The sequence below is a fragment of the Oncorhynchus mykiss genome, chromosome 4 (genome assembly GCF_057628025.1).
Source record: "Oncorhynchus mykiss isolate SJ-2025 chromosome 4, ASM5762802v1, whole genome shotgun sequence".
Lineage (NCBI taxonomy): Eukaryota > Metazoa > Chordata > Actinopteri > Salmoniformes > Salmonidae > Oncorhynchus > Oncorhynchus mykiss.
Window position 1 is genome coordinate 62,364,199 of NC_143025.1, and position 25,106 is coordinate 62,389,304.

General features: G+C 42.0%; 4 protein-coding genes across 9 annotated transcripts in view; 2 read left to right on the top strand and 2 right to left on the bottom strand.

The window, feature by feature from the left end:
• The window catches only part of LOC110522101 (midasin), a 50,711-nt gene extending 49,224 nt beyond the window's left edge, over positions 1-1,487 (bottom strand). For all 3 annotated transcript variants that reach the window (XM_036975659.2, XM_036975660.2, XM_036975658.2), the window contains exons 1-2: positions 842-1,487; positions 253-479 (exon numbers count right to left, since the gene is read on the bottom strand). In XM_036975659.2, the coding sequence (XP_036831554.2) occupies positions 253-479; positions 842-937 (323 nt within the window). In that variant the 5' untranslated portion in view covers positions 938-1,487. The remainder of the gene's footprint in view (positions 1-252; positions 480-841) is intronic.
• On the top strand, positions 1,161-12,540 carry LOC110522103 (uncharacterized). 2 transcript variants are annotated; one of them, XM_036975661.2, is made up of 11 exons: positions 1,161-1,626; positions 2,335-2,434; positions 3,722-3,799; positions 3,942-4,045; positions 4,190-4,264; positions 4,542-4,657; positions 4,863-7,510; positions 8,107-11,137; positions 11,259-11,358; positions 11,513-11,563; positions 11,653-12,540. In XM_036975661.2, the coding sequence occupies exons 2-11, from the start codon at positions 2,380-2,382 to the stop codon at positions 11,692-11,694; spliced, it is 6,300 nt and encodes a 2,099-aa protein (XP_036831556.2). In that variant the 5' UTR covers positions 1,161-1,626; positions 2,335-2,379; the 3' UTR covers positions 11,695-12,540. The 2 variants fall into 2 exon arrangements, with proteins under 2 accessions (XP_036831556.2, XP_090088630.1); XM_090232504.1 differs by having other exon boundaries at positions 11,513-11,697.
• Positions 12,541-14,202: 1,662 nt separating this feature from the next.
• On the top strand, positions 14,203-17,897 carry LOC110522121 (gap junction alpha-10 protein-like). Its single transcript, XM_021600245.3, has 2 exons — positions 14,203-15,626; positions 15,763-17,897. Exons 1-2 carry the CDS (start codon positions 14,220-14,222, stop codon positions 15,799-15,801), a joined length of 1,446 nt encoding a protein of 481 aa, XP_021455920.3. The 5' UTR covers positions 14,203-14,219; the 3' UTR covers positions 15,802-17,897.
• A 1,080-nt stretch (positions 17,898-18,977) lies between these two features.
• LOC110522120 (transcription regulator protein BACH2) overlaps positions 18,978-25,106 on the bottom strand; it is a 99,152-nt gene continuing 93,023 nt past the window's right edge. For all 3 annotated transcript variants that reach the window (XM_021600244.3, XM_021600243.3, XM_036975670.2), the window contains exon 5: positions 18,978-24,398. In XM_021600244.3, the coding sequence (XP_021455919.2) occupies positions 23,916-24,398 (483 nt within the window). In that variant the 3' untranslated portion in view covers positions 18,978-23,915. The remainder of the gene's footprint in view (positions 24,399-25,106) is intronic.

Sequence of the window (25,106 nt, forward strand, 5' to 3'; positions counted from 1 at the left end):
GAAAAGAGGGGGAGTGTAACAGCGTGGAAGTAGTGGTTGAAGTGGGCCGGGAGTACTGTGAATTTTCTACTGCTTGAGTACAAGCCCCTCATACAGAATACCAGCACTAAAATACAAACTCTGGTACAGTAAAAAATAAAGTGAGTATTGGCAGCTTTTTCATGCCACTTCAAGCACTTAGACGAGAATAGAAAAGATAACTAGTGTTTATGAAGTGTTCGTCACGTCGGAGATCACAGAGGGTTCACTTACGCCTGTGCATCGGGACTGACGCCGAGGAGTTTGCTGAGCGCCACACACAGGCGCTCGTGGAGATCATGGTTGATTCTGCCGTCTGCTTTGATCCTCTGCGCGTTCCTCTCCAGCAGGTCCAGGATCAGCGGCCGGAGGTGGCGGGCGAGCAGCAGTGTGTAGTCCTTCTCCAACAGCAGCTGAGACAAACATGCCAGGATGCTCTGTCTGTCCTGCTGGCTCCATATCTACAGACAAACAGAAAGACATGTTAGGTGAAAGTCAAGATTGACATTGAATTCATTAGGACTTTCCAGGCAACTGTAGACAAGCATTGGCTAAATCTATACCCTCCAATCTCAAGGGACATCCATCAATGTCATGTAAATAGCATCCTGATAAAAGACAATTGTAATTGGGTTACATTTGCATTCATTAAGATGGTGTGTAGGCGTGGTGCAATTTCTTGGATGGTTAATAAGACATCTAATCTATGCATATATAAGATGGTGGAATATGCAGATAGGATGCATCCCCTATCAAGAAGTCATATAAAGAAACATATTACAGACACTATGGTTTTAACAAGTCAAGGAGAAATGTATCTTACCTGTTTCGTTAAATACTTGCTAAGTTCGTTGTGACTTTTGTCAATATGTCTGGATATGGTACCAAGTGATGACAGGCTCAATTCTAAATTTTCCATCGTACCATTTGTCGTTTAGGACATAGAGATCCACAGGGAAATGAACGATAATGGGTAAACACTGTAATAGGTTGTTATATTAGTCGTTGACCAAATCGTGAGGTACATCACTTGTCTATCTAGGTTGTATCACAACACAGCAAGCACGTTCCCGTTACTGTTAAAATCCAGTCCACATGTGAGAAAATCAGAAACACTTCCGGTTCGGGCGATTGTCCAAATTATGTCGCTTAGATGACGCCAATGGAAGCGACAGGCATACCTACTCGAGATAGATGCTTTTTGCTTTGGATATATCTAAACAAATTTCATAAAAGACACCCAAGAGCACAGATAGTGCATAGTTATAAATATATTTATTGGGAGGTTCCAATTAAAGATTATTTAAAATTTAATGACAGCGTTTTCGAGGTGTGAAACTGTGGTGTCCTATGATTAGAAAGTATTTTATTGACTTTGGCTTTGATTGAGTCTGGCCTAAACAATAGGCTGTTTTTATTTAATCATTTTATTTTGAACGCTTGAAAGTCCCGGAAGAGGCGCTGCCTGTGTCTTGCAGAGACCGCGGGAAAATGTCGTTATTTCCTGCTCCCTGAAGAAGGTTGTCGAGTCGTCGCGACAGTGATTGTAAACAGATGATAAAGCATAATAACATGCTAAACAACATTCTTAGAATCGATTGTCATATGGTGAGTAGATATTTTGTGTAAATTCACATTCCAAGTTTTTTTCATGATTTAATGTTCCTCGGTGTCTTGAGTTTGTAGATGGGTACGTTTGTGTGGGTCCCATAGCTAGCTAACGTTAGCTGGCTTGTGTCAGTCCGCTAGCTAAAGTATTGTAACGGTAACTATTTTGTGGCTGTGTCATTCCATCATATCCTTGCCCTTGGTGCATGTGACGTTACAAGGAGCCGACATAGCTTATTTTAAGTTTGCTCAATGAACTACAAACATAATTGTTTTGTTGTTAACTAAATGACTGGCTAACTAACAAGCTTACTTACTAGCTACTCAATCTAGGCATTGGTACTAGTTAGTAGCTACCACCAACCCAGCAGAAGCCCTTGTGCTAGCCATTCCAGCCAGAGTAACATGTTTTGTAACGTTATGCTTCTTAGATCCTAGGCAGCTTGCTAGTTGACATTAGTCAGCTTACTGTTAATAACTAGCTAAAGTAGTTGACATTAGAAAGCTAATAATAAGAGCTAGCTAGTTGTGTGATCATGCTACAAGATAACTTAACGTTACTTCTTTTAAAATCCAGGCATTAGTCTCTAGAAGGTCCAAATGTGTTGCTGATCACTTTTCCAATCGACCTCACCAATTTCAAGATATCTGGACTATTTTGCAAGTAATGCATGGCTTGCCTCACAAATTATGCATCGTTTCTTCCAGCTACTTCCAGGTACATCTCTGAGCCATTGATTGAGCATCAGGAGAATGGAGGGGGATTTGATGGATGAAGTGTATGGTGACCTCAGCCAAGACCACCATAGTGAGTACAATGCTATAACCTATTTCACTGTCCATAGATGGTGGATTTTTAATTGATTTTTATTTCACCTTTATTTAACCAGGTAGGCCAGTTGAGAACCAGTTCTCATTGACAACTGCGACCCGACCAAGATAACGCAAAGCAGTGCGACAAAAACAACAACACAGAGTTACACATGGGATAAACAAACGTACAGTCAATAAAACAATAGAAAAATCTATATACAGTGTGTGCAAATGTAGTAAGATTAGGGAGGTAAGGCAATAAATAGGCCATAGTGGTGAAACAATTGCAATTTAGCATTAACACTGGAGTGATAGATGTGCAGATTATGATGTGCAAGTAGAGATACTGGGGTTCAAAAGAGCAAAAATAAAAAACAATATGGGGATGAGGTAGTTGGGTGGGTTATTTACAGATGGGCTGCTGAAAGACATGGTACAACTTCCTAAAGTACACTGAAGAAAAATATAAATGCAACAATTGCAAAGATTTTACTGAGTTACAGTTCATATAAGGAAATCAGTTAATTTACATAAATTCATTAGTCCCTAATCTGTGGATTTCTTATGACTGTGAATACAGATATGCAGTTGTTGGTCACAGATACTTTAATACATCCCCCTAAGGTTGAAAATCGAATTGGCATAATAATAAAAAACAATCCCCATAAAATCAGTTTAAACTAGAGATGTGTTTTTTTGCATTGGATGCGTCTCATTGGATGCGTCTCAATCTGCCGTATCTGCCTATGGCGCACTTCTACATCTACGGTGAAAGGTTACAGAGCTAGAGCCGTGTTTGTCAGCTCCCTAAAAATCGGTCTTCTCACAAAATTGTCTGTAGCTGAGAGAAGTAAACAAAATTGTGCACAAAAATTGAGAGAAGCTTTTTGTGCATATGGAACATTTCAAAGATCTTTTATCTCGGCTCATGAAACATTAGACCAACACTTCACATGTTGCGTTTTATATTGTTGTTCAGTATAGTTACTGCCATGAGTTGATCTGTATTCTTATTGTATAACTGTTCTGTCACAAAGCACTCTTATGGAAAAGTATGAATTCTCCTATTCTCTCTTGTATTGTTCGGTAAGGGTCGAGCCATACCGGATTTATGCACTCAAAGAAAATACACATACCTATCTTAGGTGGATCCCTTACTACATAAGCATATTATCTGTACTGTATCCAATAATACAAGGCATTTCTGCAGTAATGTTATTCCATGTGATGAAATTACAGAAGTGCAATATGTGGGTAACTTTGCGATACTTTTACCCCACAGATACCACAGCAGCTTTCAATGAAGACTCTGTGGATATTTATTTTGGTTTAGAAAGTCCAAAGATGAATTCGAATGCAGGTAAACATCTCTCAAACGCACACATTGGTTCTTTACGAGATGGTCTGAGTCAGATATATATTTTTTTACAAGTAGAAAAGATACCCACGTTGCTGATATGAGAACTGATAACATACTTTGTATTTGTGCGATCTTATTACAGAAAGGAATTACACACTCCTCTCACCACAGAATCTGAAATATATGGATTTATATGAAGAAATCATAACAGAGGAACAGCAGGATAGAGAGTCTTCCTACAATGAGGTGTGTACCATAATGCTTATCCAATTCAAATATGCATTTTTTTTTTTTTTTAAACCCCCAGGTTTGTCTTAAATGGAATGCTGGTACACAGCTCCTTTTCCCATTAGGTATTAATAACCATCAGTACCCCCTATCTCATTACAGTTGAGGACAAGATTCAATGCAGCACAAAGCCAAGTTGATGAGTTAATGAGAAGGTTGCAGCAGACTGAAACACAGGTTTGTAATAGAAAGTCTTAAGTGTCACTCGTGTATTAGTAGTACCCCTTGAAATAATAATAACCAGTACTTGAAATAATTGGATTGTACAAATAAAAATGTTCCATGACAATCATGAATGTGATTCTGTCATGATGAAAAGGCTAAATTGGCAAAATTATTACATTGATTATCCCATTTACATTTTTAGTAATTTAGCAGACGCTCTTGTCCAGAACTAATTACATTACAGTTAGTGTTACCACTTACGTGCTTGACATGCGTTTTCACTTTGAAGAATACAACGCTGAACACAGAGAACAGCCGCCTGAAGAAGAACATCTGTGCGCTCATCAAAACAGCTAAAATGGAGGTTGTGCGGAAGGACGAGGAGATAAATAGGTTGAGCCAAAGGTAAGTGTCTTGGACCTTCATATACACCTGTGAAGTGGTAACTCGTAGTTGGCAGGGTCCTTACAGTTATTTAGGGATGTACATGTCCAACAGGGACAGGCAAGAACAAAAAATACACGTTTTCTATGTACCCATTAGGTAAATGTATACCTTCTATGAACTCTCTGTAAATAGGCATGTGAGTAAATGATGTTTCAACTTTTAGTTTCAGGCCAAGGAGGGGTCCTGTAGTTCACCATCAGTCTCAGATGAACTGCCTGAGAAATCAAATTCCAACCAAACAAAATCCTACTGGGCAGTCACAACCTAGCCAACCACAAGTTCCAACCCGACTGAATCCTACGGGGCAGTCACAACCTAGCCAACCACAAGTTCCAACCCGACTGAATCCTACAGGGCCGTCTCAACTTAGCCAACCACAAGTTCCAACCCGACTGAATCCTACGGGACCGTCTCAACTTAACCAACCACTAATTCCAACTAGACAGAATCTTACAGGGCAGCCTCCACCAAGCCAACCCCCGGGTCCTAGACAGGATTGTGTTGTAAAGGATCTTAGCCAGCTCCTCTGTAAAGACAGAGATGTGGTTCACCCCCTTCTCCCTCCAACCCCCTCTGATGCAACAGTTTTCCGACCACCTCTTCCTGATACAACAGTTCTCAGACCACCTCTTCCTGTCACTTCAAAGACCGCTAAAGGAGATTCAGAAGCTCCAGTGAAACGCACTGTTGGTAGTTCCAGCCAGGACTCTGTGAATAGACACCCTACACGTGAACTTGACCCGTCAGACGAGCCGAAACAAACCAAGCACAGAGAAGGCGGAGGTGGAAATCCGAGGCTGTCCCACTCAAATGAGCAGCGAAAATATAACTCCAAGTCAAGCAGATGCCCTCGTCTCTCAGATGTTGAGGTACGCAGGAGATCAGAGCGGGCTAAAAATCCAACCTCTGACATTTTGCATTGCACTGCTTCCTCTGACCGCACTTCCGAAGGATTGTCTAAAGATTGTGCAGCCTATCAATCAAAAGGTTCTAGTCGGCATTATCAGGAGCTCAGGCGTGATAAGGGTGATGATAATAGGCATAGTAGAGGTACTAAAGACATTTCCTCTAACAGAAAGCATGCCTATTTGAACCAAGCCAGTGTCACTGAACGATCCAGTGAATCTTTTAATCGCAAGGGAGGGACAAGTCCTCCACGGGACCATCGAAGGAAAGAGGAGAGAAGAAGAGAGGATGAGGTCAGAAAAGAAAATAATACATCAAAAAAATCTGGAGAAAGAAAAAGCACTTGTACAGAGAGAAGAAGAGCAAAGGAAAGTGACCGATGCAGTAGGGACGTCAGTAAGGACAAGACAATGGACGACAGTAAAGTCGGGAGGCAAAAGACAGGTGAGAAGTCTGAATTGCTTCCATCTGAGGCTAAAGTGGCTGCGAAAAGCTCTGTAGAGGAAACTGGTCCAAACAGAAAGTTAAGTTTCATGGAAACTCTGAATCTTACCCTATCACCAGTTAAAAAACCAAGACGGCTTGCTGAAACCAAGGAACAGGAGGGCACACCACCTGAGGAAGTTCCTGAAGACCAGTCAGCGGAAGACGGTGGACAGCCTGATCTAGACAAGTTACTCATCTTAGACGAAATCAACAGCAGTGTGGTAGAGACCGACGAGGTCTTCGAGGACCCAGTGGTACAGCCCTCTTCAGAAATCCCAATGCCTTCGGAACCTGGAAGTATTGACCTTAGACATACAGACAAAGAACCTTGTCAGGATGCTAACAAAGGTCTGGCTGAGGCCACAGTGGCCAAAAAGCCACCTAAGTGCCAGTTAGAAGTGGAAGACACTATTGTCCAAGATGTCTCTGAAGGTAGGCCTGAGCTGCCGGAGGCCACAGTGGATCAGAGGACTGAACCCACCACACCAGAACCTCTCAGGGAGGTTTGTGTTTCAGCTCCAGTCTGTGCCATTGTTTTGAGAACTCCACTGAAAAGCAGACCTGAAGAATGTGCATCTGTGAAGAAAGTGAGTGAGTCTGAGGATTTTACTGCTGCTGCTGTCACTGCTACTACTGTGGCTGGGAATTGTGGAAACAATTCAAATACTGACACTGGCCTATCGTCTAACGGATTTACCCCTGACCATTCAATGGAAAATGTAGTTCTTATTACGGACAATTGGGTGTGTAAGCCAAACGGTAAAACTTCCAGTGCTTTGGTCTGTGAAAGTCCAGCTGTTGAAACTGTGACACAAGTGCCACCCGCTGCTGTCTGCGTGGGACATCCTGCTGTTGAAGGTGTTCCAGGAAAAGAACCATCGGAATCTCTGCAATTGCCACTGCCTGCCTCTGTTATTTCAACCTCTAGTTTAGACGTGACAGCAGAGGTGCAAGATATTTCCAAGCATGGTGTTTCCAGTAGCATTAGCATGGAGGGAATTCCAGAGATCTGCATTACATCTGAGATCGTTGAAGATGCCACCGAGATACCTCTGGAGTGTGAGAAAGAGAGGACTGTTGTGGAACAAGGTTCACCGTTGAGCGGTTTTGAAGTGTCTAAGGTGAGCAGCACAACGGAAGAGGTTGCACCATCAGCACAGCACAACAGTGGCTTGTCACAAACGCCAAAGAAGTCCCTTGATTCTGAGCCAAGTCACACAGAGAATGAGGACGTGAATGTTGAGCCCTCTAGCTCCATTCCATTGGCCCATGATGAGGACTCGATGATGCTTACACTGGGCAGCCTTAAAGGTATTCCAGATGCCATCAGCCCACTCACAAGCCCAGTCCGTCCAATGAGGGAAAGCCATCAGCCGCCATGTCACAGCAAACCTGCTTACGTCAAGAGTCTTCGCAAAGGTAAGCATCACTTAAATGACAATGAACCTCGTATTCATTACAGCACCATACCAGAGTCTACATGTACATCTAAGGCGCGTTTCTATGATATGTTGTTAAAAAGATGGGAAAGGTCCTAAAAAAAATGCTTCTCTGTGACATAACAGGGTAGGGTTATTATTTTTTTTATTTTTTTTTATGAAAAGTTGATTTTTCAAAGTCTGCAATGAGTTTCTAGCCAGAGGGGAGAGTATTTTCTTGCTCCCCACATCACAGCGAATCTCAGGTTTAAAATGTTTCAATTTTTAATGATGTAATCAGGTAGAACTTTCTAAAGTTGTGTTCACATGTAGACAATGGTATTGTCCTGGAGATGATAAAATGACGTTGGAAAGTGTTGGAGTTGCTCCTTAAGATATGTCACCATGGGTATGGTTAAGACTTTTATTAATTTTATGAAAATGTTTCATTATTGTCAAAGTTAAGAAGATGCAGCAATAGCCTATGTTTGTAATCATCTGCCTAATTCCATGACACTGAATTTACTTTGTCAACATAGGCCTACAGGTTATGCCTTTTTACTTTGCTAATGAAACCAAAAATATTGTATTTGACAGAGTTTACCAGTGCTGCTGGGGATCCCAATTCAAAGAAGTTGGATGTGAATATGGAGAACAAGAATCCTGGCCACTCCATTGCAAGTGCTACACAACAAGATGTGGATCGGGCTTCTGTCTGTTCTTCCAGCCCTGAGGATGAATTGGAAGAGGGTGAAATTCTTAGTGAAGGGGAAGAAACGCCAATCACGCCAAGTTCTCCAGCCAAAACGGTTAGGCCCACAAGCACGGTTAAAAGTCAACAAATTCCCAAGTCATCCCCTAGACTTTCCAAGAAGTTGCCTGAAGAGAAAGGGAATTCTAAACTCTTAAGTAAAACCTTGATTTCACCAGTTGGAAGCCCCATGTCAAAAGCTCGCTATAAAACGGTTCAACCTCCGTTACCCAAAGCTGCCTTGTGTACCGTGGAGGAGGTTATGGCCATGTTTGTGAAGATCCGCTATGCGTGCAGGAAAAAGTACATGAAGCTTCGTTCAACCTTCTCTAAGGAACGCTTCTGCGGTGTTATGGACATGTCCCTTGACTCTTTTACAGACTTTGTTGATAGTGTCAGCTTTACTAAACTATGCAGCCAAGAAGATGACCTCAAAGTGAAACTGAAGAACAACATAATGTCTGTTTTGAGTAAGTTATCAAATAATGGCATTGTCAACCGCATCTTTGACCAGGAACCACTTAATATGAAGTCGAAACTGTGGGAATTTGTGAATGTGCAGTTAGACTTCTTATTCAAGGAAATTCAGACTGCTCTGAGAAGTGTTTGCAAATCCTCAAATGGAAACCAGTCTGCAGGAGCTGAAAAAAAGGACTTGAGTCTCTCCAAGCAGCCAGTGAAGTCTCCCAAGCAGCCAGTGAAGTCTCCCATGCAGCCAGTGAAGTCTCCCAAGCAGCCAGTGAAGTCTCCCAAGCAGCCAGTGAAGTCTCCCAAGCAGCCAGTGAAGTCTCCCAAGCAGCCAGTGAAGTCTCCCAAGCAGCCAGTGAAGTCTCCCAAGCAGCCAGTGAAGTCTCCCAAGCAGCCAGTGAAGTCTCCCAAGCAGCCAGTGAAGTCTCCCAAGCAGCCAGTGAAGTCCCCCAAGCAGCCAGTGAAGTCCCCCAAGCAGCCAGTGAAGTCATCGGTGTCCACAGCCTCTAAACTTAAAAGACCGCAGGGAACGGTACAAAAAACGAATTGTGTGTCCAGAACATCTGCAAGTAAAAGACCGCAAGAGGAATTAACAGAATGTGTTGAACCCAACATAAAAAGAACCAGGGTTCAGACTCTCCCCCCTTGCAAAACCGGTCTTGGAAGAGGCAAAAATATTAAAATGTCATTTGAAGAAGATGAGGAATCAGAGCCTCAAACCTCAGATCATCCTCTTATGCAACCTCCAATGCAACCTCCTTTGCAACACGGGTTAGAGATCTTATCATCAAACAGCCCTTCATCTGCTGAGAAAACAGTTGCCTATGTTCGCCGGCTGTCTCAAAATGGCTCACTCCATGACAAGTCTGACTTCGAAATCCTCACAGAACAGCAAGCCTCCAACCTAACATTCAACCTGGTGACAGACTCCCAGATGGGAGAGATCTTCAAGTGTCTCTTACAAGGGTCTGATCTGCTAGAAACTAGTGTCTCAGCTGGGGACAATCAGGGCTGGCCTCTTGGTACTCCTCGGAAAGGAGAGCGCTTCCGAGGCGTTACCACCCCAAGCAAAGTTGGTACCACAACCAAAGTTGGTACTCCCTCTAAAGTCATTGCCACATGGTCTTCTATTTCACCTTGCAAGTTTTCCTCTCCAAATTCAAAAGTCCAAATTCCACTAAATCCAGCATTGTTGGATGAGAGTTGCATGTTAGAGGTGCCCTCCAGCCTACCAGAAGACAAAATGACATCGCAGTCCAGTGTGTTCTCGCAGAGCTCTTATTCCATTTTGGCAGAAGATCTGGCTGTCTCCCTCACAATTCCTTCGCCTCTCAAGTCTGACAATCACCTCAGCTTCTTGCACCCAGCCAGCGTGGAGCCCATGTCTGCTCCAGATAGTGTTATCAGTGCACATTTCAGTGAGGATGCTCTTATGGATGGGGAAGATGCTACAGAGCAGGACATTCACCTTGCCCTGGACACGGACAACTCCAGCGGCGCGTCAAGCGGTGGTGGCAGGACCAGGGAGGCTCCTGTTAACCCCCTGTTTCACTTCAAGCCTCACTTGCCCATGCAGGCAGTAGTGATGGAGAAGTCAAATGATCATTTCATTGTGAGGATACGGCATGCAAACACCAGCCCAGACATCAAATCCAACAACTCAGGTGTCAACTTCACCAACCTAGGCATCAACTGCACCAACCCAGGCATCAACTTCTCCAACCTAGGCAACAACTCCACCAGCCTAGTGGTCAACCCCACATGCCTAGGAATTAAATCAACAAGCCAAGGAGTCAACTCTTCAAGCCCAGGAAGTGTAAACTCTAACTACCCAGGAAATAACTCCACCAACCCAGACACAAACTCAAGCTACCTATGTGTCAACTCCACAAGCCCACAAGTCAACTGCACCAACCCAGGCATCTACCCCATAAGTGCAGACATAAATCCAAGGGCTGTCTCAAGCCCTCAAACACCACCAGGAGAAGAACAACATGGCAAAGACCAAGCTCATCCCACAGGGAAAACTCCTTCTAAAACCCATTTTTCAGAGGCCAGTCCTCCTTTCTACCTTTCCACAAGCACCGAAACAGCATCTGCGCTATCTTCACCATGCCTCACCATCATAGAAGACACACCGGAGAGGGACCACAGCAAGGGTAAGACGGGGAAAAAGCGGACAAGGCACCACGTCGAAATGAAAGCAAAGCGGCCTAAAAAGGAGGTGATCCCTGAGAAGATCAAGCATAAAAAGAAGTCCTCAAAAAGGGCCAAAGGAAAGGAGACTAGAAGCTCCAAGAGCGAGAGAAGTAAAGGCACTACTCCACCCCAATCTACCCCATCACCCAACAGCCTGTCTGCCAAGAATATCATCATAAGAAAGGGTGCAGTGGTGGTGACTTGGACAAGGTGAGTTGGGTTTTAACATTCATGCCTTTTTTGTTTACGTACCATCTTGCATGTTAGCTGTTGGGGAGTCTTCATGTCAAGTGTCATGATTTTCACTGAAAACCGTCATTTTCTTTTAAAGGGATGAAGACCGAGATATTCTCCTCGCGCTGAAGATGAAAGGTGCCTCTCCAGATACTTTCTCTTCCCTATCGGAGAAGATGAACAAGACACCCGCTCAGGTATGTCTTTACCTATTTGCTGTGTTTGGAGTTTTCTTTTTCATAGTAATGGAATTCTATGTTTTTGATTTGAGACTAGTAGTTATTGCTGAGCATTAATGTCGGTTCTGTATATTTGAGTATTTAAAAAAATATATATATATATATCTTTTAGATTGCAGAGAGATTTTCCCAGCTGATGAAGCTTTTTAAGAAGAAGAAGATGGCAAGTTGACTTTCCGGAATCGTATAATTTTTCTTCATTCAATGAAGATTTCATGTACTATGCTTTTTAAAAAAAATTTTTTTACTCAGATGTCGCAAGTTCAAGGCTCGAATTTGCCATTTGACGAATGAGCAGAAGCAGATCATCTGAATTTGATCCCTGTAATTGATGGCCCTGGAACATATGAAGGCCAAACCAACTAGATCTCAAACTGAATTTGTATTATTATAATTTTTTTTTTTTTTTTTTTGAGGGGTGGTCAGCAAGGATCAGAATATCCTTGAGGTAACATCCACACAGGCTTCAATGTATCATCTCCCCACAGCCTAAATGAATACAGCTCGTATAAGCTGTTTTGGTACATCTGCACTTGTATTTTTGTTTGCGTTAAATCTAATCTACCATATTGATCCTGGGCAATATCCCATATCAACTTCACAACTCTTAATATGCCCCAGCAAGTTTCTACCATATGTGGAGTTAAACACTGCTGCAATCATACATTTCATCTGAACTAATTGACACATTTTAGCAGTAAATGGGGAGTTGTCTCTGATACTTTTATGGAGCATTGTCGTATGTACTAAAGTTACTTTTTATACAACGTCTGGGGGGGGGGTGTTTGGAAATAAAGATTGGAACTACAATTCAGGTCACATTTCTATCTTATTTAATGCTGTAAGGTCACATGGCAGAAAGTACATTTTACTGTACGGAATGTCAACAGTATTCTATTTTGGATATATATTGTACTGACTTCAAGATGGTCAGGTAAATGAATAAATAAGGCGTACACGTTCCATTTTATGTACGATTCAAGGTGGTATGTTTATAGAAATGTAAGGATTTTAAGGGGAACATTTCCTGTCAGATTTTTGGTTGGTTGGTTTTGGATGAGTGACTACCTGGTTAAACAAATGTACACTGTATATTGTACATATTTTGGTTTTGTAAATAAAGTGTATTTATTTAACTTGGTTTTGATTTATTAATGGAAATTGAACTCAATGACTACTTACCACCCGAATGAGTACAGCATATTTTAGGCACATTCTCAACTGCTGCTTAGGTTTTATTAGCAACGGGCAGCATATCTTCTGGCCAAAAGTATGAAAGCTTAATGGTCATAGTTCAGAACACTTATTTTTGCTGCAACAGCTGTCATGGGATATTGTTCATTAATAATTAATCCTTCTGGAGGGCAATGTTTCAAGGTAATACATGCTCTAATATAAATATCCAGAAACTGGGCCACGAAGTATGGGAATTGAGGTCAGTGCCTAAGGATGTACTTGCCTTAGCTCACTGAAACAAAGTTGAATGAAGTTGGTTATAGCAGAGTGATTGTAAGGACACCTTCTCTTTCATGAGAAATGAATGTCATGGAATGGGATCATGGGGTTGAGACTCACATTTGGGTGTATTAAAGGGATATTTCACAAAAATATGTTTTGGATTCCTTACCCTGTAAACAGTCTATGGAGAAGGTGTGACAGCAATCCGGGCTTTGATATTGTTTAATTGGCCACTAATGTAGGTAACATTGACTTGCGTTGGATTTGTACCACAAATGCTAAAAAGTTAGCCTTTGAAACGGCCAGGTAAACAAAACCGAAGCGTAGATTGCTGTCACACCTTGTCCATAGACTGTTTTACAGGGTAAGGAAACCAATATGCCATGTTATAATTTGGGTGGTCTATCCCTTTAATGGTGGCTATTGCAACCACACAGTACCACGCAATGTAAAAGTAAGTGTTCAATACATTCCATAATTGATTTTTCTTTCCAATGATTAAATTGTTAACTCATTTTTAGGAATCTAAATGGGCTACTAAATATCAATGGAAACCATGTGAATATGTTGTTCTAATTGTGTCATCTGTTAACAGTTTTCATTGATTTAATTAACAGAACTTTTGGGGAGGTCTGGTTGGTCTGTTGCCAGACTAGTCCAGTGCCTCAAATAGCCCACCGTGCAGTGAACTATGAGATGGGGCATGACTTGTTGAGCATTCTGTCTGGCCCAATAGATTGTTCATTTTGACTTGGTCATTTGAAAACATTTAGTTAGCAGATTTAGATCATATATAAACATAACACCAGCATACAGTGAAGATCAAAAGCTATTTGGAAAGTAAAAATAGCATGCATTTGACATGTCAAAGCTAGGCCGTGAGCTGATTGGCGCTGTTGGTAACGTTACATGTCCTGCCATCAACAACTGTGTGGTAAAACAAGCCCCAGGCCATTGTCCCGTCACTTGGTGGATCGATCCTCGCAATCTATGAATCCTGCTTGCAACAGATTGGCGATACACTCACTGTAGCGATTCTCAGAGATGGGTCGCCTATCTCGTCAATGGGTGGAAACAAAACGTACATTCTACCAAATATTCAGGTATTTCTGAAGCAAGTGGAACACACAACCTAGTTGTCATGTAAGTTGTTTCTTACTCTTAAATCCTTTATTTTGATATTGCATGCTTGAACAGTCTACATTTGAAAGAGGACAATTGCATTGGAATCATGAAAAATATACACACTAAACTATGAAAAATGTGCTTATCCTGTGAGGTATTTATAAAATACCATGGCCCAGTGGAAATTCATGTATGTAAAATCTTTTTTTATAGCATAAGGATATGTGACTCAGAAGATGGGGGATTGGAACTTGTTGGGGAGCATCTTAGAAGAGGTACATATTCATTCAACCATCGTGGGAAAAATCTGGCTAACCATCCTTTTTATATTCCGGATGCTCGTTCTTGGTGTGGCAGCAGAGGATGTGTGGGACGATGAGCAGAGTGAGTTTGTGTGCAACACGGACCAGCCTGGGTGTAAGAACGTGTGCTACGACGATGCATTCCCCATTTCTCTTATCCGATACTGGGTGTTACAAATCATTTTCGTGTCCTCTCCCTCTCTGGTATACATGGGACATGCACTGTACCGTTTGAGGGCCCTTGAAAAAGAGAGACACAAGAAAAAAGCCTTCCTGAAAGCAGAGCTAGAGGGCGCTGAGCCCGTTCACGAGGACAGACAGAGGATAGAGAGGGAGCTGAGGAAGCTGGAGGAACAGAAGAGGGTAAGGAAAGCTCCACTCAGGGGCTCCTTGCTGCGCACATATGTTTTCCATATCTTGACGAGGTCAGTGGTGGAGGTTGGCTTCATAGTGGGACAATATGTGCTGTACGGAGTTGGACTGGATCCTTTGTACAAATGTGAGAGATTGCCTTGCCCGAACAGTGTGGATTGCTTTGTGTCCAGACCAACTGAGAAGAACATTTTCATGATCTTCATGCTCGTCATCGCTGGGGTTTCTTTGTTCTTGAATCTCCTCGAGATATTCCACCTGGGAGTGAAGAAAGTCAAACAAAGTCTGTATGGAAATAAAGGTACAGATGACGAAAGCTTATTAGTGTTCAGGTCCAAGAAAAACTCCATGGTCCAGCAGGTGTGTGTCCTCACAAACTCATCACCCCAAAAGATGATGCAACTCACTCAGACGGCCTACACAATGGTCCCTAACAGCCACGTGGATGCTATCCCCTTGTACCTGCATTCGGTAGCTCCTCACAACGATAGTGGTGGCACCAACGACTCAGAGCAGTACCTCAGACAGACTGAGCTCCAGTCCCTGCGACAGCTGAGGACTGTGGAGCACCACTACACCCTGGACCAGAGGAACCACTCATGCAGCAGTGATGACTCCAATGGGCCTAAAGGCTCAGGCCATCCCAGGCACGGCGGAGCACAGCCACGGCCTTCCCTTATGGCCAGCCATATGGAGATACCAGCAGCCCTGTGGAACCAGCTACGCAAGCAGAGCCGGGTCAGCGCTCTGCAGGATTACAGTGACATGAGTGATTCACCTGACAGTGGTCACTATCCCACGGGGAGGAAGGCTAGTTTCATGTCCCGAGGACTCTCTCAGACCAACCTGGACAGTCCTTCTGATAGCCCGAACTCCGGGAGTGGGACGGACACAGAGGCCAAGCGTATCGCCCAAGGAGAGAGCCCACCTATGACCCCGCCTCCAGCCAGTGGACGAAGAATGTCAATGGTAAGTAGAACTATTACACAACACAATTTTTTTTTAATGGAGGATGCATTGTAGGATTCTCATCATGTGTTTCTAAGGCTAAGATTCTGATTAAATAACTACTGACTAACTCATGTTGCATATTTCAATCTTTCAGAGCATGATTCTGGAACTGTCTTCAATCATGAAAAAGTGAGAACTGGCTGAGGGACCAGAAGGATCTGGGGACACTGATTACGAAGCAACATTCCCCTTCTAATTGCCTCATTGTATTCATAATAACATATGTATTGTGGGTGAGCAGTAAACGCATTAGTATAGTTACACTGAACAAAAATAGAAATGTATCATGCAATTTTACTGAGTTACAGTTCACATAAGGACATCAGTCAATTGATAGAAATCCATTAGGCCCTAATCTATGGATTTCACATGACTGGGAGTACGGATATGCATCTGTTGGTCACAGATACTGTACCTTAAAAAAAAAAAAAAAGTAGGGGCGTGGATCAGAAAACCAATCAGTATCTGTTGTGACCACTATTTGCCTCATGCAGTATGACATCTTCTTCGCATAGAGTTGATCAGGCTGTTGATTGTGGCCTGTGGAATGTTGTCTCCTCTTCAATGGCTGTGCGGAGTTGCTGGATATTGACGGGAACTGGAACACGCTGTCATACACGTTGATCCAGAGCATCCCAAACATGCTCAATGGGTGACATGTCTGGTGAATATGCAGGCCATGGAAGAACTGGAGGTCAGCTTCCAGGAATTGTGTACAGATCCTTGCAATAAGGGGCCGTGCATTATGCTGAAACATAAGGTGATGGATGAATGGATGAATGGCACGACAATGGGCCTCAGGATCTCATCAAAGTATTGGTAGCTTATGTCTACCCATAACATAAGCCCCCTCCAATCTTGTTTTGGAGAATTTGGCAGTGCGTGCAACCGGCCTCACAACCGCAGACCATGTGTAACCACGCTAGACCAGGACTTCCACATCCGGCTTCTTCACCTGTGGGATCGTCTGAGACCAGCCACCTGGACAGCTGATGAAACCGTTTCAGGGAAGCTCATCTGCGTGCTCGTCATCCTCACCAGGGTCTTGACCTGACTGCAGTTTGGTGTCATAACTGACTTCAGTGGGCAAATGCTCAGTTTTGATGGCCACTCGCACACTGGAGAAGTGTGCTCTTCACGGATGAATCCCGGTTTCAACTGTACCGGGCAGATGGCAGACAGCATGTACTGCTTGGTGTGGGTGAGTGGTTTGCTGATGACAACGTTGTGAACAGAGTGCCCCATGGTGGTGATGGGGTTATGGGAAGAGAAATGAACATTAAATTATCTGGCAACAGCTCTGGTGGACATTCCAGCAATCAGCATGCCAATTGCACGCTCCCTCAAAACTTGAGACATCTGTGGCATTGTGATGTGACACAAAACTTCACATTTTAGAGTGGCCTTTTATTGTCCCCAGCACAAGGTGCACCTGGATAATGATCATGCTGTTTGATCAGTATCTTGATATGTCACACCTATCAGGTGGATGGATTCTATGGGATGAGAAATGCTCACTAAGAGGGATGTAAACAAATTTGTGCACAACATTTGAGAGAATTAAGCTCTTTGTGCGTAATGGAAGATTTCTGGGATCTTTTATTTCAGCTCATGAAACATGCGACCAACACTTTACATGTTGCATTTATATTTTTGTTCAGTGTATGTTTGCTTTGGTAGTTCTAATTTCAAATGTTTGATACGTCACATGCTATCTTTGCAAGAAATATCTGTGGCCTCAAATGTAATTGCATTCGTGGAATTTTATATTTTTTGTCAAAGTGATATGACTGCAAGCTACTTGTAGTGACATTTTGCTAAAAGACAGTCTTCTCATAAGATGATAATTCAACATTTTGATTGATAATACATGTAAAACATTGTGGGATATGATGATAAACTCCACCATGTACATATTTGATCTCAAATTTTTTTTAAAGCACTTTGATATTGTTTATGCTACAGAACGATGGTAAAGTTGGAGATGGAAGTGCTCTTCAAATTGAAATTGTTTTGTGAACCCTGCATTGGATGCTTTACACATTTTTTAAATATAATATCTTCAACTTTCTTGATAGCGTTGAGAAATCTATAACCTGTTTGCTTGTACATAATGCTTTTCTAGGATCTGATGTACAACTATTCAAATGCAAATATGTCACATCCAAAATTATTGGCACCCTTGATAAACAATGACTGTATAAAATTATAAATACAAATACTGAGCTATACTGTATGCTGAAGATAATTTTAATATGCTTTTATTTTATACTAATACAATTGCTCAGAGAACAATATTTTGTTTAACAAGTAATATGAAAAAATCTCAAAAAGGTATGTGTCAAAATTATTGGCACCCGTTTTCAATACGTTGTGCACCCTCCCCTTGCAAGGATAACATCACTGAGCCTTTTTCTATAATGTTTTATGAGATTGAAAAACACATTGGGAGGGATATTAGACCCTTCCTCCATACAGAACCTTTCCAGATCCTTGATATCCTTCATCTGTACTTATGGACAGCCCTCTTCAATTCAAACCACAGGTTTTCAATGAAGTTCAAGTCTGGAGACTGAGATGTTGATTTTGTGGTGTGTTTTGGGTGATTGTCTTGCTGGAAGATCCACTTGCGACCAAGTTTCAGTGTCCTGGCAGAGGCAACCAGGTTTTTGTCTAAAATATCCTGGTACTTGGTAGAGCTCATGATGCCGTGCACCTTAACAAGGGCCCCAGTACCAGTGGAAGCAAAACAGCCCCATGACATCAAATATTCACCACCATATTTTACAGTAGGTATGGGGTATTTCCTGCATATGCATCCTTCTTTCGAGGCCAAACCGATCACTGGTGGGCGTGGCCAAAGAGCTTTATTTTAATCTCATCTGACCATAGCACCCGGTTCCAATCCAAGTGCCAATGCCATTTAGCAAACACCAGGTGTTTACAATTGTTGGTTGCTCACAATACAGGCGTTTAAAAAAAATAGAAACCCTTCCAAATAGCCTTTTGGCTTGGAGGTGGCGTTCTGTAACTCTCCAACTGTGGCTCTTGGGACATTTCTTTGCCTCCCAAACCATCTTTCTCACTGTGCAAGGGGACAAGAAACACCTGGGTCCTCTTCTTATGTGACTACATTACACCTTATTTCAAATCTGATATGATTTTAATCAGATAGTCCATATACCTTTGGTTAATTTCGAATTACACCTTAAAAGTACAGATTATGATTTAGTGAAAGAATACGACGAAGTAAACAATATTTATTTGCATTTGCAGATATATATTTTTAAAAAAAGGACAAAAATAATGTACATGATATGATTCTTTATTTCATAAACAGAAATGGTGTCTAGACAAAAATGTCATTCATATAACACTAGCAATTGAAATGAATGAAAAGCGGGTTTACGCAACACTGTATTTACAATGGTTGTTGAGTCACTTGAATTCATTAGGGTTGTGTAGCATTTAAAAATGAACAAGGTAAGTAGAGAATAAGCAATTAACAGTTATTTCAAATTGACAATATTAACACAAAACAGTCTTCTAGAAAAACAGGAGAGAAAAACAACTTTGTGACTACAAGCTTAAGAGTTATTACATAAAAATAAAAAATGATGCACCAAAATCTACTAATACAATAATCCATATAATCTGTGTAAAAAGCATGTAAAAAAACCCACCTGATGCAGTTTGCTGATACAGTCATTGACCAATTATGAGAGGTATGAAGGATTTCACAGGTAGATAAGTGTGAGAACGTCCGCACTGGTGGTTGCTCAGAAATGGGGGGGGGGGGGCGTAGGCCCCTGCATACACTCACTTCACTTGAATGTGAACTATGACCTCTGCAAGTTCTAAGGCAAAAAATCGGAGGTGCACTTGTATCCATGTAACTCTGAAACATCCCCAGTTGAATGAAAAGACAAGTTGAGGAAAACACAGTTTTCTGTTTACAAAATGTAAAAACACTAACCATCAGTCCAATTTTAACCTACCAATTTCTATATACATGGCAAATTGAATAAACACAACCTTTTTGTAAACATATTTAACTTTTCTTTTACTCCTAAAATGGTCTCAGCCTGTGCATGTAATCAGGATACCAGTATACTGTATTATAAAGTTGAGCAATTTGTGAAAAAGGCAAGTTTTGTTCGTCTTTTCAAAACAACAACCTTTGGAGTTGGAGAGACAGTGTTTTTTTTTTCTCCAGAGAAGCAGCACAGAAAAACTAAAACAAACAAAAGTTCAACTAAACAAGAAAATATCCACCAACTAATAACCAAAGCCAGTTAACAAATCAAATGACATGGATTTTTTGTTGTTGTTGTTGTGTGTTTGGCTTGTTAAAAAAACTGCAGAGGTAAAGAACTTGAGAGAAATCCAACTAATAATGAAATGTATTACCAAAACATAATTCATATTTGTACTCCAATGTATTGTGTACTCTCTGCAGCCTCTTGATGGGGTTGATCTGTATCGGGCCAAGCTCATTACACAGTATTTGCATTGGTAGAAATAAGCTTCGGGAATATAAAACCAGAGTTTAAAGCTATACTTTCACACACCCAAAGCAAAGCCAAAAAACATCAAAGCAAACATAAAAACCAGCTAAAAGTTACAAACGTCTGCTCCAAATTCAGAAATTGAGAAATAAAACACTTGGCACCCTGAGACGATATACAAGAGCAATGACTGATCCTGGTTAAAATTAAACCAGACGATTGAGATGATGACACAACAAGCTTATTTCACCTGGAATGCTTGGGGGGTAGGGGGTTGACCGTTGAGGTGGCCTTGCTCTACTTTCAACCACTGGCCACCATAGTAACACCACACATGGCATATCAGGCATGGAGCAGCTCTCTCAAGGCTAGAGGGCTAAGAGGTATGGACTGGACTGTCAAATGACTGGAGGGATGGTGCTGCTTTAAAAACTCTTCATGTATCTGCATCCACCCAACCAGCCTTTACATGAATCCAGGGGGCTCTCTTGGTAGAGCAAAAAACAACGATGAGGAATTAGAAATGTTACGCACAGTAGCCTACACACCAGAAATATGCTATGCACTCATTGCTATCCAAAGAACATCAACAGTAATCATAATAGCATTATAAGGACATCTACAAACAGATAGAAGGATATCTATTGGTATAGCTTTGATGGAGGACAATATAAACCTGATGCATTTCAATACATTTTCCCAAAATATGACATTTGTCAAAGTATAGCCTAATGAGTGTGCTTTTCTGGTGGAACGTCATGCTTTTCACTTTTACTTCAAAAAAACAAGTACGAAAAAGTCGGAATTGCATATGGTTTGCACAAATGTCCACTTGAATCCACCCATCTTTAGTTTTCTGTTTTGTATCTGATAATGAGGATGAATACCGTTCCACTTCAGTGACGGCTTATGACTCAGAGCAAAGTGGAAAAAGAACCTCGCAAACAACAATTTCAACAGGCAATCACAACTGCTCTAGACTGAAGCCTTCGAGCAAGGATGCCGTTACGACATGCATGGTGTGTGTGTGTGTGTATGTATTCATATTTGTGCGTATGCTTGTGGTTCTCTGTGTGAGACTGTATATGAGTCTAGCTACAACCTTAGGGAAACCTATGTGTATGGTCAAATAATCAGACTTGCAACCACACCGCAAAACACAGAGCACTCTAATACCACAAGGTTTGTTCTCAGTCAGGACTGGTTGGAGAACTACATAACTGTGTCCAACAGGGGGCAGCAGAGTAACGCCAAGGGGAATTTGCAGACTCCTCAATATATACAGTTGTATTGTCGCTCTTTCCTGACAAACTGTATAGCTTTTCGTCCTGAATGAAGTTCAAATTATGAGCAAAGCTTTATATTCCAATTGAATTCACCCCTCTTCATAGGTTATGGCTCTATTTTCTTATATTCTGTATTTTCAAGCACCTCTCTGACTGTTGAACAGATAAGAAACGTATTTCTGTATATTTACATTATAAATGTAAATACGGTTCATCAACAAAAGACAAGAGTAAATCATTTAGCTGAGGACTATCGTTAGAAGCAAACGTAAGCTAGACAAACTAACTAAGTAAAATATACAGGGGCATGCATTCACATCACAGAATATGATGTTTTCAACAAATGTACAACCAGGGCAAAAATGTTACTATATCACGTGATTGTTACTCAATCAGTTTGATGATGACACACACAGTGCTTTCACGTGAACTGAAGTCTCAATTAGCTTATTCAATTCTTAAAGAATTACAAATATAAGATCTTCAATCTCACACTCTTCAATATTATGTTAGCTTCCTTTTTTTTGTTAATAACCCTGTTTACTGTAGTTAAAAAAAAAATGTAATGTCTTCATAGAGATATTTATATCAATATTAACATTCAATAAGATGTTTTCATTTAAGTGCCAATTCAAGTGTTTCGGTATTAGACTTTTCAGGATTCTGAACCAGACATAAGCCCTCTATGAAGTGCTATTAGAACTAGTTATAACTGAGCATCCGGTGCTGGAAGGAAAGAGCCTGAATTTAGCCCAGATTCATTAGGGGAAAGTATCCTTGGTAAATAGAAATACTTGGTGTCTGTTTTTGTTGTTGTTGCAGACAGAATAGCTATCCCTCAGCTTGAGAAGATGTCTACTCACACATTCCTTGGCAACATTGAAACATAACACCGAAGAAATCCAAAGGGAGCCTGTGAGAGTTTTCCCCATCGTACATATAGCATCTTCAAACACTGATAAGGAGAAATAAAGTTTCCTCAAAAACACAACAAGCTGAAACTCGTTTTCACATTTAAAGTGGTGTCAAATTTTGAATGGATGTGGCTTGAGCCACTGGTTAATAACATACTTACACGGTCCGTGCCAGCAACATCCAATTTTCATGCAAGGGGCTCTGAAATGAATGTACGTGTGTGTGTGTGTGCGTGTTATGTGTGCGTGTCAAGCTGATTTCCTGAGTTTAAGAACACCCACCCTTATGGGGAATTTTCCTTTAGGCAGGAAACAGCAAAGCAAATATTTCCCCTTAGCAAAAACCCCAGTGAAAAGAAACGTCTAAGCCTCTACTTGTATAATATTACTGTGACAGTCACCATGCTCCATACTATATACATTATACGTTCTGCCCGAGCAAGCACTTGAAAGTTACCATTACAACATCCAAATACAATGGTATTGCTGATGTGTGGGAACCAGGATTAATTCCTTTTCAATTCCAGTTCATTCAGAAAGCAAACCAAATTGCAATTCCAATTTCACATTTTCCTCATTGAAAAGCTTTCAAGAGAGTTGGAATTCAGTGTACTTCCTGAATTGACTGGAATTGAAATGGAATTGACCCCAACCCTGGTGGGAACATAGCTATTTAACCACCTGTCAAATCGTTAAGTTTTTTCTCTTTCGTTTCAGTGCTGCGGAAGGCAAAGGAGGAATGTTTAGGTACTGTCTGTACACATTGCTTTGCTGTACAGAAAATGCAAAATGAGTGAAGCAGAAGAGATTTTTTTTTGCATATGAACATTTACAGTCTAACTGCTTCATAAATCTCTCATGTACAGAAGCTGTATTCTTATTTTCATCAATCATATCGAACATTCAGAAGATTTCTTCCTGAGTTTGAATTGCTGTGACAAGGGCCACCGAGAGAGAGTGAGAGAATAAGCGTGAGAGAGAGAGAGAATATACAGAGAGCGAAAGTGTTTTAAGAGGTAGAAATAGATTGATAGGGAATAGACAGAGTAGAAGAGCGATTGGGAGAGAGAGAGACAGAGAGAGAGAAAGGGAGAGCGAGAGAAATAGAGAGAGGAGAGACAGGGAGATAGAAACTGTAGGTTGATCGAGAGACAGAGGGAGCTGCTGTTAGGTCCATTGAGGTTTGAATTGAAGATGTGAACTTTGCCCATCCCTGTGAGTAGACTGTAATACATGGATAAAGAACACTGTGGAGATCGCTGCCTGCCCGGTCACGGTGTAGCACCATTGTAAGAGGAGTTTTGTGTGAGAAGTTCCCACTCTGTCATGGTTACAGAGAGGAGAATACCTGGAGAACAGTATTGCTGCTCTTAAGACAACTGTAGTGTCAACCTTTAAAAAGACATACAAACAAAAAATATTTTCAAAGAACACTGGCCAAGGCTGACCATCTCAACAACCCCGAGAAAGGGGTTTGTCAGAAGAAAATCAAAACTAAAAATTAAATAATAAAAACACAGATATTAAAACCACCGTTTACTAAGTACAGTCCTTTCTCGGCTGTTCATCAGTTGTACATTTATCAGTCATTTCCTGGCAGAAGTCTACCGTCACTGTCTGATTGGACTGTTCATTGAACGAGAGCCCCGCCTCCATGTATAACCTCGGCTCCTGGCCTTCCGCCTCGTTGCTGCCCGCCCCCCCGTCAGCCCCATTCCCCATGACCGAGTCAGGCTCGCTCTCTGAGGGCCCGGGGGACTTGAGGAAGCTGGGCTCCGGGGTGGCTGAGCCGGAGTGGGTGGTGAGGTCAATGCTGTTGGAGGCAGCATTGCCGGCAATGTCGATGGTGTTGGTGCCGGGCTTCAGGACCGGGCAGTAGTGGTTCAGGGACTGGACCTGCTCGGGGCTCAGCTGCACGTCCCTGCACACTTCTTGGGACAGACAGGAGAAGTTCTCCCACAGCTCACCCATACACTCCTTCAGCTGGTTCCTCTCTGTCAGCAGCTTGTCCTTCTCGTTCACCTGGTGGACACACAAGGAAATATTAGGGATGAGGACAAGTGTCATGAGCTGTGGTCTGACCAGGAGCAAAGATACATGCAGTACATACTGTGATGCCCTTTGACACTGCAGCTGCACAGTCGACGTTCTACAAATGCTTCACGCTGCCTATAGCAGCAGCGTGACATAGATACGTACTACATGCCAATTCACCTCTTCGTATCAACATAAAAGAGTTCACGTGACCTAGCTTTACTGCTTGTTCACCGAGCTTATGTTAAATAATGCATGCTTTGGATGAGGTTTGTGATGGGCGAGCATTCCCAGGATGCTGTGCGCACCGAGGTAACACGGGACCAGGTGGTGGAAAGCGGTTTGAGATGATGAACTTGTTCTCATATCCTAGGATGCTGCTGGGTGACATCAAGGGGAAGGCTGTCAGTCCACTGTGGAGTGTAAAGCACTCGTGTGTGTGTGTGTGTGTGTGTGTGTGTGTGTTTGTACATGTGTGTGTGGCTGACACACACAACACATCAAAGGGCCCGCAGCTCCACCCCCCATCATGGAACAAAAGCATACTGGCTGCCTGTGAGAGACCACCCGCCGCGATGCCATGGAAACGTGGGGGCGAGGAGGTAGGAAGAGAGACATACAGCCAGCACTCTACTGCGGATGCTCGAATCTTACTATTCTTCCCCCTACACACATTGCTGTACTTTGACAGCTTGG

What these genes read in the sequence shown, in the direction of transcription:
- LOC110522103 (XM_036975661.2), top strand. Translation starts at nt 2,380, where the DNA reads ATGGAGGGGGATTTGATGGATGAAGTGTATGGTGACCTCAGCCAAGAC. An exon ending in CGTCAAGAGTCTTCGCAAAG is followed by an intron (nt 7,511 to 8,106) that starts GTAAGCATCACT and finishes TGTATTTGACAG; the next exon opens with AGTTTACCAGTGCTGCTGGG. An exon ending in TGAACAAGACACCCGCTCAG is followed by an intron (nt 11,359 to 11,512) that starts GTATGTCTTTAC and finishes TATATCTTTTAG; the next exon opens with ATTGCAGAGAGATTTTCCCA.
- LOC110522121 (XM_021600245.3), top strand. Translation starts at nt 14,220, where the DNA reads ATGGGGGATTGGAACTTGTTGGGGAGCATCTTAGAAGAGGTACATATT. An exon ending in GTGGACGAAGAATGTCAATG is followed by an intron (nt 15,627 to 15,762) that starts GTAAGTAGAACT and finishes TCAATCTTTCAG; the next exon opens with AGCATGATTCTGGAACTGTC.